This window comes from Hemiscyllium ocellatum, chromosome 37 (assembly GCF_020745735.1).
Source record: "Hemiscyllium ocellatum isolate sHemOce1 chromosome 37, sHemOce1.pat.X.cur, whole genome shotgun sequence".
Lineage (NCBI taxonomy): Eukaryota > Metazoa > Chordata > Chondrichthyes > Orectolobiformes > Hemiscylliidae > Hemiscyllium > Hemiscyllium ocellatum.
In genome coordinates this window covers 21,537,667-21,556,202 of record NC_083437.1, presented here as the reverse complement: position 1 = coordinate 21,556,202, position 18,536 = coordinate 21,537,667, and the positions used below count along the sequence as shown (strand labels likewise).

At 38.2% G+C, this 18,536-nt stretch overlaps 1 protein-coding gene across 7 annotated transcripts in view; it reads left to right on the top strand.

The window, feature by feature from the left end:
• The window catches only part of spen (spen family transcriptional repressor), a 108,406-nt gene that overhangs the window by 66,166 nt on the left and 23,704 nt on the right, over window positions 1-18,536 (top strand). For 4 of the 7 annotated variants that reach the window (XM_060852089.1, XM_060852085.1, XM_060852082.1 and 1 more), the window contains 5 exons: window positions 4,835-4,995; window positions 12,539-12,739; window positions 13,757-13,908; window positions 15,107-15,304; window positions 17,345-17,458. In XM_060852089.1, coding sequence (XP_060708072.1) covers window positions 4,835-4,995; window positions 12,539-12,739; window positions 13,757-13,908; window positions 15,107-15,304; window positions 17,345-17,458 — 826 coding nt within the window. The remainder of the gene's footprint in view (window positions 1-4,834; window positions 4,996-12,538; window positions 12,740-13,756; window positions 13,909-15,106; window positions 15,305-17,344; window positions 17,459-18,536) is intronic. The other 3 variants (XM_060852090.1, XM_060852083.1, XM_060852084.1) reach the window with 2 other exon arrangements.

The window sequence follows — 18,536 nt, the reverse complement described above, 5'->3', positions numbered from 1 at the left end:
CTGCCAGTTCCTCAAAAAGTTCATTCCACATGTGTTTCTTAAAAAAAATTTGCAACTTGTTTCCACTTCCACATAAGCCTCTGCTTCCCTTTTTTTCTCACTCTGCGCGCTTTCTTTACGTTCGCTGTCTGTCTCACTCACGCTGCCGCTCTCGCTCTCACACTTGTATTCTCTGTTGCATGTCTTCTCGCTCACGCTCTCTCTTTTGCTGTCTCGCTCTCACACTTGCTCTCCCTATCTGTCTGGCGCTCTCTGAACCCCACATCCCCAATCCCTCAACATCCCTCCCATCCTCTGTTCACTTTCCACTCTCGAAAAAGCTTTACCTCCCTCACTTGTTTTGGCAATGATCTGCCTGCTTGCTCACACAAGCCTCCCTTAAGCACTCTGGTGAACAATAGATGGATATCCAGGATTTTATTCGCCCCTGATATGACTGACATACCCGGGCGCTGTCTTTGCAGCTCCCAGCTGGTGATCTGTTTTCCTGACATGGTACTGGCCTTCCAAGATGGGCTGTAACCAAACCTATGAATTGTGCATGAAATGTGCCCCTGACCCACTCTGCTAGGATCTCTGTTAGATTGACGTCTGTCTTGTATTCCTGGACAGATTCTTAATGACAAATAGCCGGTCTGCTTTGATGCAAAAGAGCACAACACGTTGGCACTTCAGCTACAGACAGAGATTTATAGCATGGCAAGCCAAAGCTAGGCATGGATCCTGTGAGCATGCAAGTAAGCACTGGGTATGAAGGCAGCCCTGAGGTGCAACCAGGTCCAATCTGTGAGCTGGGTGCCTGTCCCCATGTGCAAGTGTCCCTGTTGCAGCCTTTCGGAACTAGTTGCCAGTGAGCCCTGCAATGCAAGTCTGTTCTTCCTAATATCCTCCAAGTGGATTGGAGAAGTGGTGTGATAGGTTGGCAAGTACTGGATGCCAACGTCCGTTAAAGGGAAGTATATGTGTGGCTGTTGCCAACGGATTGTGCACTGTGATGCAGTTTGGTGCTGATCTGCATAAAGGCTTGCTGCAGGCAGTGGTGAGCTGAAGTTGTTGTGTACCTGCTGTGATTTCCATGTCATGATTTCTTTACGCCTGGCTTGTTTGATACATTTGGTAGATAGGAATCTGAATATTAATTTGGCAAGTTGCATTATTAATAAGGAGTTTTAAAGCAATAATCTCCTTTGATTGGCAGCTCTCCATTCTCTTGTGATAAACTTGTCTCGCCACCTGGCAAAGGCATAAAAAGATGCTCCTGGACTAAATGTACAATTATGTGATAATCATATAATAGTCTACATTGCTCAGACACCTATGAGGTTCTGCCTACTGTATATATTTGGAGATTATTATACATTGCATGACATTTTAATAGAATAATGGATTAATTTTCTTAACAAGTAACTCTTAAATAATTAGTACTGTAATTAACATTCTTGGAGCAAGAGATGAGTTGAATGATTTTTTAGCTTTTAGTCTTTAAGATGGAATGACAGTTTGGTAGAAATTTCCCAAAATTTCAGACTGCATTCTTTTTTTAAAAGCAAAAGAAAACAGCTGCTTGTTGAATTTTTACAACTCAGTTGTGGAATAATCCTCCAGGTGTTAGAACTTTGGCAGCTTAGCATGATCTGACCTTGCTGTTGCAGTGGGTTTTGCAGCACTGTTCGAAGTCAGTGAGGCTTGGATATCACTCAGTGAGACAAGGGAATAAATAGTGGAACCAACCAGAGAACATTGTTTTTGATTTTGTGATTGTTAAATTTCATGAATGGATTATACTGGACATTATGAATTTATATTAGAATTGCTTGGCATTTTATTTTAGTTAAATGAAAGATTTTGTGGCTTTGGAATACACCCAAACTGACTGATAATTATCAAGTGAGGGCCACACCTTGTTCGAACATTTTGATTAATGTTTAATTAAAACTTAACCCAGGAATAATTTCTGTTTTTGTAGTAAATGTAGATTAAAACAATTATGTTAATTTTCAATCAAAAATTTCCAGTTGATTGTTTCAGAGATGACAATTGTATGCAGTAAAATAATGTTGGCAGCATTTGTGAAGAGAATGTATTGAAATCTTTAGTTATTGCCCTTTTTATTAGAATTGAAACTGTTCAAATCTGTTGTCTTGTTACATGATATGTCATGTTATTCCAGCACTTCCAGAATTTTATAATTTTTACTTCTATATTTTGTTACATGTGTAATGTCATAATGCACAGTACATGCCCACATAACCATACCTGGATGAAAATAGAATTGAAATGGAAATAAAACAGAAAATGTATTCTTTGTTAATTTTGAATGTATTTTAGTTTCACTGAATAACAATTGGATTTTAGTTTGAAAAGCTCAGATATTGGGATAACCTATTGTGTAGTAAATAAATATTGCCAGATGGGGAACATATCACATGATTAACTTGGTTAGGCTCCAAGGGCAAAATGGTAATTTTAGTTTCAATTGCTTACCTACAGATGCACTGAAAATCTTCTATTCACTCCAAAACCCTCTTTAAGCCGGAGACTTTGGTCTTCAGTTACCTTTTCAGTAGTTAGCCATTCAAATTTTACATGTGCAGATTCCAGTCAGTACTTAACATTTGAAATATTTCATGTCACTTATCACTTTGATAACATGAATACTAGATAATCTATTATATATAGTATTGGGAATTACTCCTGCTTTAGAATAGCATAGTGTGTGTTTTTTCTGTTCAACTATCTTTGAATTAATTCCTGTCCCACCTAAAATGTTCTGTTGGAATGATGATTAATATTTGAACAAATAAGGTTTGATGGTTTTAAAAGGTTGTTAACATTTGGGGATTAAACAATGCTGTATCTAGAGCAGTTTACATTATGTGTAGGAATCTGACACAGGGGAGATTCCTGGAAGAAAAAGTAACATTAACACATCGTTGATGCAGTCCTTCATTGACTGACTTTGTTCTAGCTGAGTATTTTTAGCTGCCTTGCCAGTTGGATCCAATTATTACTTTATGCCAATTATTTCTTCTCTATCCCTAATTAACACTAATTTTACAAAAGCACGTTAGTTAGGATGTTAAAAACAAAATAAAAGAAAGGTTCTTTGGCCCCCAAAGGATTTGTTCTTTTAATAGCCAAAATATATTCTGCTCTATTGTGAACTCTAACCTCCAATTTTGTATTCTGCAAACCTGAAATTGAATTAACTAAATTCCAGAAAAATTAATTCAGTTTTTACCTTCAATATTAAATCCCTGATCACCTGTCCTCCAAAACCCTCCCTTCCCCAACTCATGTTGCTTTAACAGTTCTGCATCATCGAATATTACCTCAGTCTGTACTTGATCTCTATTGTATGTAGGCCCTTAAGCGATAAGATATTTGTCTATCTCCCTTTATGAAAGGCCTGATGAACACAGCATCAACAGATTTTGTTAGGAGTCAGTTTATATGACTAATACTTAAGGTAGTAGGTTAAATGAGATTTACTACTTTAATCCTGTGCTCCCAAGTCATACATATGCAGTGTAGGGACAGTCTGTGCAAAGTTACATTGTCTGCAATGTTTTGAAGTTTGCCCTCACTGGAAATGTTCAGCCATTAGGCTTACAGATTCTAAATTTATTTTTCTTAACTGCTTTGGCTAACATTTCATCATCTAATCCTATGTAGTTAAAAGAAAATTATGTTAATTGGTTATAGAGATAAGAATTGTAGATGTGAACTGCTCAATGTGTGCATGCTGAAGGGCCTGTTCTGTGCTGTATCACTCTGCCTCTATGACTACATTTGAATAAGTTAAGTCTCAGTGCTGGAATCCTCACTGCATTTGACTCATGTCATAAGTGCTTATTTGGTTTGCTTGAAAGGAATTCATAAAGATGCCACAATATATTTGCATTCCTGAAAAACACAGGCTGTCTTGAAGAGATCTCATAGTATGATATGTAGAATTCTATATAGTATAACATTTTAAATGTAAAAACAATTCTGATGGTTAGATTAGATTCCCTACAGTGTGGAAACAGGCGCTTTGGCCCAGCAAGTTCACATTGACCCTCTGAAGAGTAACCCACCCAGACCCATTTCCCTCGGCTAATGCATCCAACTCCATAGCCAATTCACCTGACCTGCATATCTTTGGACTGTGGGAGGAATCATACGCAGACACAAGGAGAATGTGCAATCTCAACACAGTCGCCGAAGACTGGAATCAAACCTGGGTCCCTGACTCTGTCAAGCAGCAGTGCTAACTAGTGAGCGACCGTACCACGTTCAATAACAATGTTGAATAACAATGTGGAACCCAACAAGCTTTGTTTCACAGTTTCTATTTATTAGATCTATTATAGTTATAAAATTAATTGCAATTCCAATTTTGGAGGTGAACTCTTGAGTGTGGAACTCCTGTTTCAAGATATTAATTTTTTATGTATCTAACATTATTACATGGTGTATTTTATATCTCTGGTTACCTTGTAAATGATCTAATTTGTATCTGAGTGCTGGGCAACCTATTTGTATATCATTCTTGACATCTCTCAAAATTAAGTTTTTGAGAGGCTGTAAATTTTTATGTACATGTAATTGCCTTCAGCAAAATGTTAGGCCACTTCATTGCATGATTGAAGTTTAAGTGAAGTTTAATGTTCTTTATTTTACAGCTATGGTGGGAATCTTATTATACACATTTATATGGAATATTAGCTAGTAATATCCTCCTCCATTTTGCCAAACAAGAATCTATCTTACATTTTATGGTTCAAGAACAAATATTTCACTGGGAGTAGTCGGTCAATTCAAACTTGTAACCAATGGCTTTCCTTTGCAGTAGTGATTCTAGCAGCAGTTCCAGTGATGAATCTCCAGCAAGATCAGTTCAGTCTGCTGCAATCCCTGCACCGCCAGTTCAACTCCCAACACCTGTGGAAAAGGATGAACCACGTAAGAGCTATGGAATCAAAGTCCAAAATTTGCCTGTACGCTCTACTGGTGAGTAAATATTATGTCTAAAAGCAATTTGAACTTTCAGGAGTTGAAATGTTTTTTCCACTTCTATTTGACAAAACTCCAATTTCCAAAGTTCTGAAGAAGAGTCAAATGAGACTCCAAATATTACCTTAATGTCTCCAAAGATGCTGCCAGACCTGAGTTTTCTAGTACTATTTTTATTTCTGAACTCCAGCACCTACAGTTTTTTGCTTAAATTTAACTCCATTTCTGGAACAAACCTGACGTGGTTTTTAAAAAGTTATAAGAACCACCTGGCAACCAATTTCGAATTCTGTTTTTAAAGGCCAGAATATTTTACTTTATGGAATACTGTAATGTTATTTTTTGAAATGATTATGCAGTGTTTACAATAGATAAGTTGCTTCATGTGACGCTTAACAGTATTTTAACTTCACTGCACAAATCGTTTTCAGTTTTTAAATCAGGCACTTCAATCCAATTTAAAATTCAGTTGGTAGCTTCTTGGCTATTTGTACTCACTGTGACCTCTTCAATTTTTCATGTGAGAATTGCAAAGTCTTTCTGCTTTAGTTAGAATTTTCTGAGGAAAAATATAGCTATTTAAATTTGACTTAAATTGTAGAGGAAAAGAATAAATCGTGCATTTTATCTGTGGAAATTACAAAATCAAAATCTGCTGATAGGTTGGAAAATAAGTGAAAAGGATCCAAGGAGGCTCCAAAGGAGTATGAATATGTTATGTGAGTGGACAAAGATCTAGCAAGTGGAATATTGTGTAGAAAAATGTGATATTCTGTTTTGTAGGAAAAATAAAAGCAGCATTATAAATTAAATGTTGAGAGATGGTAGACCTCTGAGATGCTTAGGTATGTGATTGTACTAGTGCATGAATCTTGGAAAACTGGTATGCTGGTGCAGCAAGTAATTAGGCAAGTTAGAGTGCTATCCCTGATTGCAAAGGGACTTTGGACACAAAGTAGAAAGGTTATGTTTCAATTATGAGGAGCTCTGATGGGATCACATCTGGAATATTGGTACAACATTAGTCACCTTATTTAAGAAAAGAAGTGAATTAATTGGAAGTGAAAGTTTGCTACACTAATATCTGGACTAATCAGATCCCCTCAAAATGAAGGGTGAGACCAGCTAGACTTGTATCTGCTGGAGTTCAGAAATGTAAAATTTCATTTGATTGACACCGAAGGGAAATCAGTTGGGTGTGGAGAGAATGTTTCTTATGAAACAATCTAGAACTAGAGATCACTGTTTAAAACTAAGAGGTTACCCTTAGTTAAAGGATAAAATTATTTCTGTCAAGGTTGGGAGTCTTTGGACCACTCTTCCTGAAAAGCAGTGGAAGCAGTCTTTAAATATTTTTAAGGCAGAAGTGGGATAGGTTCTTGGAAGGCTTGAAAGCTTTCCAGCAGTAGACATGATTGAGGATTTGAGGGCACAGTCCATTCAGACATAGTTATACAGTACAGAAACAGACCCTTCAGTCCAACCAGTCCATGCCAAACTAAACTAGTCCCACCTGCTTAATCCTGGACTAATACCCCTGCAGATCTTTCCTATTCATGGATTTATCCAAATGTTTTTAAACTTTGATATTGTACCCACATTCACCGCTTCCTCAGGAATTTAATTCTCCTCTGTTTTTAAAAAAAGTGCCCCCATATCTTTTTTAAATCTCCCTCCTCTTAAAAATGTGCCCCCTAGTCTTGAAATCCTCCATCCTAGAGAAAAGAGAATTACCATTAACTAGCTGTACTCATTATTTTATAAACTTCTATACGGTCATCTCTCAGCCTCCGACACTCAAGTGAAAAAAGTCCCAGCCTTTCTTCATAACTCAAACCTTCCATTCCTGGCAACATCCTAGTAAATCTCTTCTAAACTGTCTCCAGCTTATTAATATCCTTCCTCTAACTGGGTGACCACAACATTCCAGAGGAGGTCTCACCAATGTCCTATACAATCTCAACATGACTTCCCAAATCCTATAATCAAAGGACGGAGCAATGAAGGCAAGTGTGTCAAACATCTTTTTTACCACCCTGCCTCTACGTGACAAAAACTTCAAAGAATTATATACCTGCACCCCTAGGTTCTTCTGTTTTACAACACTATCCAAGGCCCTACCATTAATTGTATAAGCCCTACTCTTATTTGTTGTACCCAAGTGCAATACCTTGCATTTATCTAGGTTTGAACTCCCATCTGCCATTTTTCAGCCTATAGACCCATTTGATCAAGATCCATTTGTAATCTTAGAAAATCTTCTTCACTGTCCACTGTGTCATTAATTTTGGCGTCGTCCACAACTTACTAACGATGCCTTGTAAATTCAATTCAAAATCATTTATATAAATGACAATCAAAAGAAGATTCTGAAATGGTCCCTGGAGAATATCGCTGGTCACAGGCCTCCAGTCCGTGAAGCAGCCCTCCATCCCATTGTTTCCTGTTGTTAAGCCAATTATATATCCAATTGGCAAGCTCACCCTGAATTTCATGTAACCTAATTATACTAATTAGTCTGCCATGTGGAACCTTATTGAAGGCTTTACTAAAGTCAAAGTAAACAATGTCAACTGTTCTGCTCTCAATCGTTTTGGTAACTTCCTCAAAAAACTCAATTAAGTTTGTGAGACACTATTTTCCTTGGGTAAAATCATGCTGACTATCCTCGATCAATTTTTGCCTCTCTAAATGTCCATAAATCCTATTTGTTTTATAATCACCTTCAACAATTTACCCACAACCGCAGTCAGACTCTCGGGTCTGTTATTCTCCGGTTTCTCCTTACAACCTTTCTTTAACTAAGGTACAACATTAGCTACCCTCCAGTCATTAGGCACCTCATCCATAGTTATAGATGATCCAAATATTTCTGTACGGGGTCTCGCAATTTCCTCACTTACTTCCCACAATGTTCTGGGATACATTAGATCAGGTCCTGGAGATTTTGTCACCTTTTTATATTCTCCACGACCTCCCTGATATTATGGAATGGCAGAGCAGGCTTGTTGGACCAAATGGTCCAATCCTGCACACCGTTCATGAAAGTATATTTGAACTGTTTAGTGTGCCCTGAAGTTAAGCAGTTGGAAATAAAGATTTGATTTTAAAAAGCATTTGCCAATTCATATCAAATATTTCCAATTTTTATAGCATATTGAAAATCAAAAATAACACTGCAACAGAATATTAGAATATGTCATTCTGAAAACATTTAGTAAGAGCATGCTGGTTTAGGCAAAGAGTAAAGCAATTATGTAGGTCACAGTTCTAGATTTAATTCCCTGTATTTGTAATTAGCTGGTGTTTGTTAGCATAGCCAAAGTCAATCTACAGTCCACCATGTTATAGAAAATTGGGCCACATTTCCTGATTGTGATTCTTGTCTAATAGCCCTGCTGAAAATGCACGTATAACAGTTGGATGAGGGTGGAATCTGTTGATAACCCCACATTATTGAATAACTTGGCAGCACTTGTACAGATTACATTTGAAAAATGGCCAGTTTTGCAAGTCCTGAAAGCCATTTCAAAAGTTATACCCCAGTAAGGACTAAATGTTATCGGATGTGAGGGAAACATTTAACAGGAAAATTAGAAAGAACAAATGGTACATATACTAGTGAGTTTTGAGAAGATTTGTAGCTCAGGTTGAGGTTCTGGATGTAGGTTAGCTCGCTGAGCTGGAAGGTTTGTTTTCAGATGTTTCGTCACCACATTAAGCAGCATCTCCAGAAACCCCTAGCCACTGTCTCCTACATCAAAGACATCTTGGAAATGATTGCCAGACTACTCAGACCCCTTGGCATCATGGTAGCCCATAAATCCACCAACACACTAAAACAGCAGCTAATGAACATGAAAGACCCTATACAGACAACAAGCAAAACTAATGTTATTTTCAAAATACCTTGCAAGAACTGTAACAAACACTACATTGGACAAACAGGCAGAAAACTAGCCACCAGGGTACATGAACATTAACTAGTCACAAAATGACATGACCCACTCTTACTAGTTTCCTTACATGTGGATGAGGAAATGACACCACTTCGACTGGGACAACACATCCATCCTAGGACAAGCCAAACAGACATGCATGAGAACTCCTAGAAGCATGGCATTCCAACCGGAAATCTATCAACAAACAGATTGACTTGGATCCCATTTACTACCCCCTGAGAAAAAAACAGGAAATCATATCACCACAGGAAATGGCATGATGCCCTAGGAAACTCAAACATATAAATAGAAAGTGGGCTACACCACAGTGCTTCATTTGGAGGCTCACTGAATATGTTGCCTGGTATGGTGACGAAATAACTGAAAACAAACATTCCAGCTCAGCGAACAAACCTGCATCCAGTACATATACTTTTAACCTAGCATGCTTGTATTCTAGCATTTCAAGTAATTTTAATTATATAATAGAACATATAGAACATAGAAAGATACAGCGCAGTACAGGCCCTTCGGCCCTCGATGTTGCGCCGACCGAATCCTACCTAACCTACACTAGCCCAATAACTTCCAAATGCCTATCCAATGCCCGCTTAAATGACCATAAAGAAGGAGAGTTCACCACTGCTACTGGCAGGGCATTCCATGAACTCACAACCCGCTGTGTAAAGAATCTACCCCTAACATCTGTCCTATACCTACTACCCCTTAATTTAAAGCTGTGTCCCCTAGTAACACCTAACTCCATTAGCGGTAAAAGGTTCTCAGTGTCGACCCTATCTAAACCCCTAATCATCTTATACACCTCTATCAAATCTCCCCTAAACCTTCTCTTCTCCAATGAGAACAGCCCCAAGTGCCTCAGCCTTTCCTCATACGATCTTCCTACCATTCCAGGCAACATCCTGGTAAACCTCCTCTGCACTCGTTCCAATGCCTCCACATCCTTCCTATAGTATGGCGACCAGAACTGCACACAATACTCCAGATGAGGCCGCACCAGAGTCTTATACAACTGCAACATGACCTCAGGACTCCGGAACTCAATTCCTCTACCAATAAAGCCCAGTACACCATATGCCTTCCTCACAGCACTCTTTACCTGGGTGGCAACTTTCAGAGATCTGTGTACATGGACACCAAGATCCCTCTGCTCATCCACACTACCAAGTAGCCTACCATTAGCCCAGTAATCCATCTTCTTGTTACTCCTACCAAAGTGAATGACTTCACACTTAGCTACATTGAATTCCATTTGCCACATTTCTGCCCAGCTCTGCAACTTATCTATATCCCGCTGTAACCTACCACTTCCTTCCTCACTATCCACAACTCCACCGACTTTTGTGTCATCCGCAAACTTGCTTACCAGCTTTCAAGCCCTTCCTCTAGATCATTTATAAAGATAACAAAAAGCAATGGTCCCAAAACAGATCCTTGTGGTACACCGCTAGTAACTGCACTCCAAGATGAACATAGTCCATCAACTACTACCCTCTGTCTCCTTCCAGCCAGCCAATTCCTAATCCAAACCTCTAATGTATCCTCAATGCCATACCTCCGTAGTTTTAGCATTAGCCTACCATGGGGAACCTTATCGAACGCCTTACTAAAATCCATATACACAACATCTACTGCTTTACCCTCGTCCACTTCCTTAGTCACCTTCTCAAAGAACTCAATAAGGTTTGTGAGGCACGACCTGCCCTTCACAAAACCATGCTGGCTATCCTTGATCACGTTATTCCTATCCAGATGTTCATAAATCTTATCCCTTACCATTCTCTCTAAGACTTTGCCCACCACTGAAGTCAGACTCACTGGCCTATAGTTACTAGGGCTATCCCTACTCCCTTTCTTGAACAAGGGGACCACATTCGCTATCCTCCAGTCCTCTGGTACTATTCCCGTTGACAATGACGACATAAAAATCCAGGCCAATGGCTCTGCTATCTCCTCCCTAGCTTCCCATAGGATCCTAGGGTAAATGCCATCAGGCCCAGGAGACTTATCTATTTTCATCCTCTCCAATATTCCCAGAACTTCTTCCCTGCATATTTCCAGGCCATCCATTCTAATCATTTGTGACTCCATATTCACATCAGCAACAGTGTCCTGTTCCTGAGTGAATACTGATGAAAAGTATTGATTTAGTGTCTCTCCAATCTCCTCCGCCTCCACACACAACTTCCCACTACTATCCTTGACTGGACCGATACCTACCCTAGTCATCCTTTTATTCCTGACATACCTATAGAAAGCCTTTGGGTTTTCCCTAATCCTACCAGCTAAAGACTTTTCATGTCCCCTTCTCGCATCTCTTAGCTCTCTCTTTAGATCCTTCCTGGCTACCTTATAACTCTCTATCGCCCCAACTGAACCTTCACGCCTCATCTTTACATATGCCGCCTTCTTCCCTTTCACAAGGGATTCCAATTCCTTACTAAACCACGGCTGCCTCACAAGGCCCTTTACACCATGCCTGACTGGTACATACTTATCGAGGACACGTAGTAGCTGCTCCTTGAACAATCCCCACATCTCATTAGTGTTCTTCTCTTGAAGCCTGTTTTTCCAATCCACACATCCTAAGTCATGCCTCACTGTATCATAATTTCCCTGCCCCCAGCTATAACTCTTGCCCTGCGGCGCACACTTATCCCTCTCCATCACTAAAGTAAAAGTCACCGAGTTGTGGTCACTGTCCCCGAAGTGCTCACCTACCTCCAAGTCTAACACCTGGCCTGGTTCATTACCTAGAACCAAATCCAGTATAGCCTCACCTCTTGTTGGCCTGTCTACATATTGTGTCAGGAAACCCTCCTGCACACATTGGACAAACTGCACATTAATCAGACTTAATTTTTATGATTATTAAAAGCCTAAGTATTCTATCTCTTATGATTTAATTGAATGTTGTTGGAAATTAAAATAGTCCAAAGTTCACAGCTTTCATGCTTAATCTAAAAATATTCTGAATAAATTGAAACTGGATAATTGGGCCAAAGGCAGTGTACAGAATTCAAAGTGAAGGCTCACGAAGTTGATGCCTGCTTCATTTCAACAGAAGTATGCAATGGAAATTGCCAGTTTTGTATAATAGAAGACTGGCATACCTTATAATCTCTCAATTGGCCATAATTAAATAATACTTGTATAAAAATTGCAATTTTACATTTGGGATTTTCTGTTTTTGGAGATCTGAATCTTCACTGCACTTTTAACTTATTAAACTGCTGACCAATTGCTAAGTGAAGCATATAGAAAAGATCTGATTTGAAATAGAGGAAGCTCCAGCAATTAAAATTATTTGTCACAAATCACTTTGGATAGCTTGGTTCAGTTTCTCCCTCCAATTAGTTTAATAGAGGTTGTCATTGTCTCTCTACTTCCTGAAGCAATGACTAATACTAGTCTGTCTCAAGATTTTGGGAGCTCTCTGATGGCACTCACTGAAAACGAAGAGTATCTTCTAGCCCAGATCAGAAGCATGTTTTTAAAATTGGAAATAGCTAACTAACTTGAAGGGCAGATACCTTGTATTGCAGATTTTCACTGAAAGGTTTCATTTTTGCATTTAGATACAAGCCTTAAAGATGGTCTTTTCCATGAATTTAAAAAGTATGGGAAAGTAACATCTGTGCAAATCCATGGTGCATCTGAAGAACGGTATGGTCTCGTATTCTTTCGACAACAGGAAGACCAAGAGAAGGCCATGAATGCATCAAAGGGGAAGTTATTTTTTGGTATGCAGATTGAAGTTACTGCGTGGACAGGCCCAGGTAGGTGTTTACTGAGCAGCAGCAAAGTTTTGAGAGGAAGGATGTGAAAGTATAGACCACATATGGCAAAGGCATAGTGACAATAAGGAATTGTCACGCTGCTCCTTGGATGCTGCCTGAACTGCTGTGCTCTTCCAGCACCACTAATCCAGAATCTGGTTTCCACCATCTGCAGCCATTGTTTTTAACCACCTTGACAATAAGGAATATCTGAGTTTTGAATTATTATTATTTTTATTTTTATCCTTTGGATTTGCGAATCAGTTGTATATTCTTTGTTATCTTGCTGAAACACCAAGATGCATAGACAATTGATGTTACTCCTGATGTTCCAGTGCTTAGCCCACTGGAATATTTTGTGGAAATCAGTTCTTGGAAAGGTTGCAATATAATATACTGCAGAATAGTGGGATGTGGATGTGCATGCAAGGTTCCCTTATATTGGGTGCCTGGTTTCAATCCTGACTTAGAAAGTTACTGATCTGATTCAATGGGAAGAAATGTAGGATCCATTAAACTATACCTATAGTACATAATTCTGATTAGTATTTTCATTTCCCTTATGGATTTTGCATCAAGTATGCTCTAATAGCATTTCCCATACTTGACAGAGGAAGGAATATTTTCCTTGGCATATTTTAAGGTCAAGAAGGATGTAAATTGTGTTCTAGATATGCAGAAAATAAGAAAAGATCTGCCATGGGCAACAGATAAAGAGGCAGGGATCGAAATGGTCCATGAATTATATTACAAGTATCAGTGACTTGGTTGACTTTCTGTGAATGTTAGCTTGATCTTGACATCCTGCAAGATAATGTAAAATTAGAATCAGCGATTGATAAATATGTGGCACAGAGTATTGTCTAGTTAATTACAGCTGTTTCAGAAATGAATGAGGATTGAAGAAAGGACACTGATGGTATCCCCATGATGAAATAGCTTTTGTAACGTATATTGTCAAATTTGTTCTGGTGACATAATGTTTTCAATTTTATTTTCATTTGGGACCCCTTGCAGAAACTGAAAGTGAAAATGAATTTCGACCATTGGATGACCGAATAGATGAGTTTCATCCCAAAGCCACAAGAACATTATTTATTGGAAATCTGGAGAAAACCACAACTTATGGAGATCTCCGAAACATCTTTGAACGATTCGGGGAAATTGTGGTATGTATGTTACTTGGGTTGATCGCTGTGGTGTTGATCGGAATTCATTCCTTCTAAGAACTCCATCACTGAGAAGTGTAAATTATTTACAGTTTTTAAGGCATTCATTATCTATCTTTTGCTTATCCTCCATTTTTGATTATCTTACAGAACTTTTGCAGCACATGGCCACGTATAGAACATTACTGCATTTCAAGCCATTTTTGAGTTGTGTTGAATCCTTTTTTTCTCCCCACCGTGAATAACCTACATCTGTTGTTTATTTTGTGTGTGTGATTTCATTCATCCCTGCGGGTGGACAACATCGGTCACACTTATTGAGATGATGTTGGAAATATGTAACTGAGTCAACTCTCTGACAGGCTCCTAATACTTGAAGTGGGCAGGTCCACAGTCTTTCAGTGCATCGTTTAGGATTTATAAATTTTTATTAGCACCTACTATTGTCTTTTAAAAAAAGGACAGTGTGACTATGAAGGGATTTAAACATGAGTTTGAGAACGTTGAAGTTAAGATGCTTGGAATCCGGTTACCATTGTAGGTGAGTAAGGAACAGCTTAATGGATTAGCAGGACTTAGTGTGGGTTCTTATATGGGCAGCAGAGATTGAAGAGCTTGTGTTAATTTTATTGTTTCACACCAGATGGACCCCATCAAACTTTAATGGCCGCGACCTGACACCTTGCTGGGTCGAAAGGCCTTTTTCTGTGCTGTGAGGCTCTGAGACCATTTTTGTAATTGAAACTTAGGGCTTCATTTTGCAAAGTGACTTGTACAAGAATGTAAAAGTATTCTATTTGCCAAATTGTTATAAATGAAGAATGGCTCAAAGAATCTGAGGAGTTTGAAATTGATCTTTAATCAGAATGAATTTTGACATTATAAAACGCCACCACCCACAAGGAGAAATGAGGCTGATTTTTGCACCAACTTATCAACAGCTAACTGGCAAAAGGCACTGAATATATTATTCAGGCAGGTACTTTTCAATTCAGATGTAGTACTGTATTTCCTCAAGTTGCCATCGCCTTCCTTTCTTTCTACTCCCTCAAACCCTATTTCAAATGACAATGGATTAACATGGTACACTTTTTTACTTTTAGAAAAAGTATTTAAACTACAACTAATGTTACTTTCACTCCCCCATTTGTTACAACAAGGAAAGCAAAAATCAAATTTTTTTTATTTAACATGACAGGATATTGACATCAAGAAGGTAAATGGGGTTCCTCAGTACGCCTTCCTACAGTACTGTGACATTGCAAGTGTCTGCAAAGCCATCAAGAAAATGGACGGAGAGTACTTAGGAAATAATCGGCTCAAGGTCAGGAAGGAGAAATACAGTCATTTGCTTATCAGGAATATTCACTTATCAGGAATTCACAGTGAAATATTAGTAAGAATTTTCTGTTGAACAATTTCTTGTATACTGTTTTTTGTTGTAACTTTACTTTTGTAATATTCCCCTTTGTTTTCTTGAGTTACTTCTCTCTTTCCTCCCTCCAAGTTTAATATTGTTCTCCTTGGCATGTTAGGTAGAATGTCCAACCTGCACAGATGTTTCTGTGAATGCAATCAGTGTTACTTTTGGTCGTCCAACCTGGCCTGTGATTGAGCAGTATGTTAAGGTAAACATCACTGTTCCTATCTCAGATGGGGTTGAGACAAGCAAGGTTGAACTGAGTTCTGGGGAATGCCCAAGTCCAACTGCTACCTGAAACTGGTCTCTCCTGAATGACCATCCATTGACCTAGGTTGGTAGGATTGGTCAGCTTTGTTTTCCTCTTTGCTGCAAATTATTTTTCACGCATGTATCACACTGCAGCTGATGTGCTGTACTTGGCAAATTAATTTCTCCCCGGCAACTGTGATTAAAAAATCTATGTAATTTGTAATGTACCAGAATCATCTCAATAAATTTATGATTGAATTTCTCACTTCTGTTCAGAAAATTACTTTTTCCTTAATTAGTAGTTTGGCTGAGATTGGCAACTCACTGTGTGGAAAATCCTGGAAGAAGAATCTATGACCTGCAACCACTGCCCTTGCTTGCATTTTGTAATTGCAATTAAAAGCAAAGGCTCACCAAATTGATGCACATTTTGCAGTACATTTAACTGACAAACTTCTGTGGCTTGTGAAAAAAAAATCTAGCCAATGAGATGTCTTGTACAGAAAGTGAGTACAAATTGGGCCATCATTCTTCTAATACAGAATCTAATCAGAGCAATTGCTCAGTAAAAATATCAGTTGAAATTCAGTTAGCCTAAGTGAACGTGATGGCATCGACAAAAAAATTTATTGATATTATTTCAATTACTATTCAGTTAATAAACTTATTATGTAATCCCTGAAGTAGGATTGAGAATAAGTCCAAAAACAAGTTGAGGGATTCCCAAAGTGATGCTTATCTGTGAAATGTCTGCTATTTTATGCTATTCAAACCATATTGGTCTTCTGTACAAATGCAAGAATGTTTTTCAGTTAGACTGTTGCACTAATGTGGGAAAGTAGTACTAGGTAGTACAGGTAGATAACTCTTTATCCAAAAAGCTCCAAAGTTGGAAGGTTTTTTGTGAAGTTTTTTTCTCATTAACAAGGTTGTTTGGTGTGCGAACAGTTAACCCAAGTTGACACCCACTTGATGTGTGTCACTCAAATGAGACCTGGGGGGGTGGTGGCCCAGCAGTGGCAGACCTCTGTTTTGTTTCAGGGCCTGTTTTACTCAGTGAGTCTATTCCTCCGGTAAGACTTTTTAAAATTTCACTATCAAACTGTCACTTATTCTGAAATTCGAAAAATTCTGAATTCCGAAAACTAGCTGCTCCCGAGTATTTCTGATAAAGGATTGTGCACCTTTAGTATAATTTTTTTTTGGTGGTACAGACTTAATGGGCTGAAGGGCTTCTTCTGTACTGTATGATTCTGTTAGTACTTCACTTTATGGCCTGAAATTATCAAAAATGGGGCTCATGTCATTGCTTTGAGTAATAATTTCAGCTCTGATGGAAAGGAGAGCCAGTACCCCAAATGGAATGAGAGAAATTTGAATTGTTTCCGAAATCAATGTGTGCATTTAAAGACCAATTCCAGAAGAATGTTGAAAGGCTGAGACTTTGTTTCAGCTGTTAAATATTGAATGATCTAAAGATACCTGAAAGGAAGTGAGATGAATAAGATGTTCACAGCACAATATGCATTATGTATAAAGTTGCATCATATTTCTTTACCAGTTATCTCCTGTGAAGATCTCTTGTGCTGTATTGTTTTACAGTGAAGGCCAGTGGTGTTTGTAAATTGGGGAGTTGGGGGGCAGTGAAGTAGTTTTGTTAAATATATATGAACATCTCTAATATAGCTTTAGTTTTCGTGTATTCAAGTCAGTGAGTTTTGTTACAGTTAAATACACCTGCTCTCTCCCTCTCTCTTTTTCCAGTTGGGATTTGGAAAGAGCATGCCAACTAACTGTGTCTGGCTAGATGGTCTGTCTTCAAACATTACTGAACAATATTTATCCAGACATTTCTGTCGTTATGGACCTGTGCTCAAAGTAAGTGCCTTGTTGCACCATTCACTTACATTTTCACAACTTATTAACAGCTGGCAGCAAAAATGTCATAATTTTTCCAATTTAATTCTGAAAAATTGAGTAACTAAGAGGGTTATGGACAAAATTATGATTTCAGGTTTCTTCTCCAAAATACTCCATATTTCATGTTCTGATAGGAGCAAATTACATACAGTACATGGCTATGAACATGCTGATATAGTTAGCTTTCCACTTCATATACTAAGAACCTCCAGTGAAAAATAGCATTTCAATCATACCACTTGAATATGACTTTTTGTTTGAGTTTACAATTCCTGTTTTAATCAGTTTAGTTCCAAAATGGGACTACATTTGCCTCCTTAAGCAGTTTAAATATTAGAATGCTGGAAGCTAACTTATTTGTCTGCCTCTCTTGATGTCACCCTTCCAACAATCTATTTCATGTTTATTTTTTCTCTTTACATTTCAACAAAGAATAGTCCAAACATTCAGGATCTGAAATGAAAACAGAAGGCATTGGAAATGCAGCAGTTCAGTGGCTTGGTGCAGATCCTACCACAGAACTTACTTTTAATGAAGGTTTCCTCCTGAAGCTTTGAGTTGTCTTCTGTCTTTCAGAAGACCTACTACCTATTTCCAGCCATTCTGTTATTGTCAAAATGCTCTGTGTGTACCTAACAGTATGAAACTGTTCCTTGTCATCTGTCCATTTCGCAATTTGAAGTGGATATGTGGAATTGACCTTTATTGGCAATAAAGTGCCACTGTTTAGACTGTAATCCATGTTGGGTGATGTCAGAGAATAATGGTTTTGGCTAACAGCATTGTAAGGTTTAAAACTGACTGTTGGAACAACAATAATTCCTTAATTGTTCTAGGTAGTTTCTGAAAAGGATATTGCAATGAATAACTAAGTCTTATTCAAAAATTCTATTTTTCACTTCAGCTGCTCCAAAGTTTTAAAGATAACTGAAACCAAAGCCAAAGTATACTGCCTCCACAATATAGCATTCTCTATATCTATAATCCTTCTATCAATCTGCTGTTTACTGTATCACTCTGATACATTTTCTCTCTA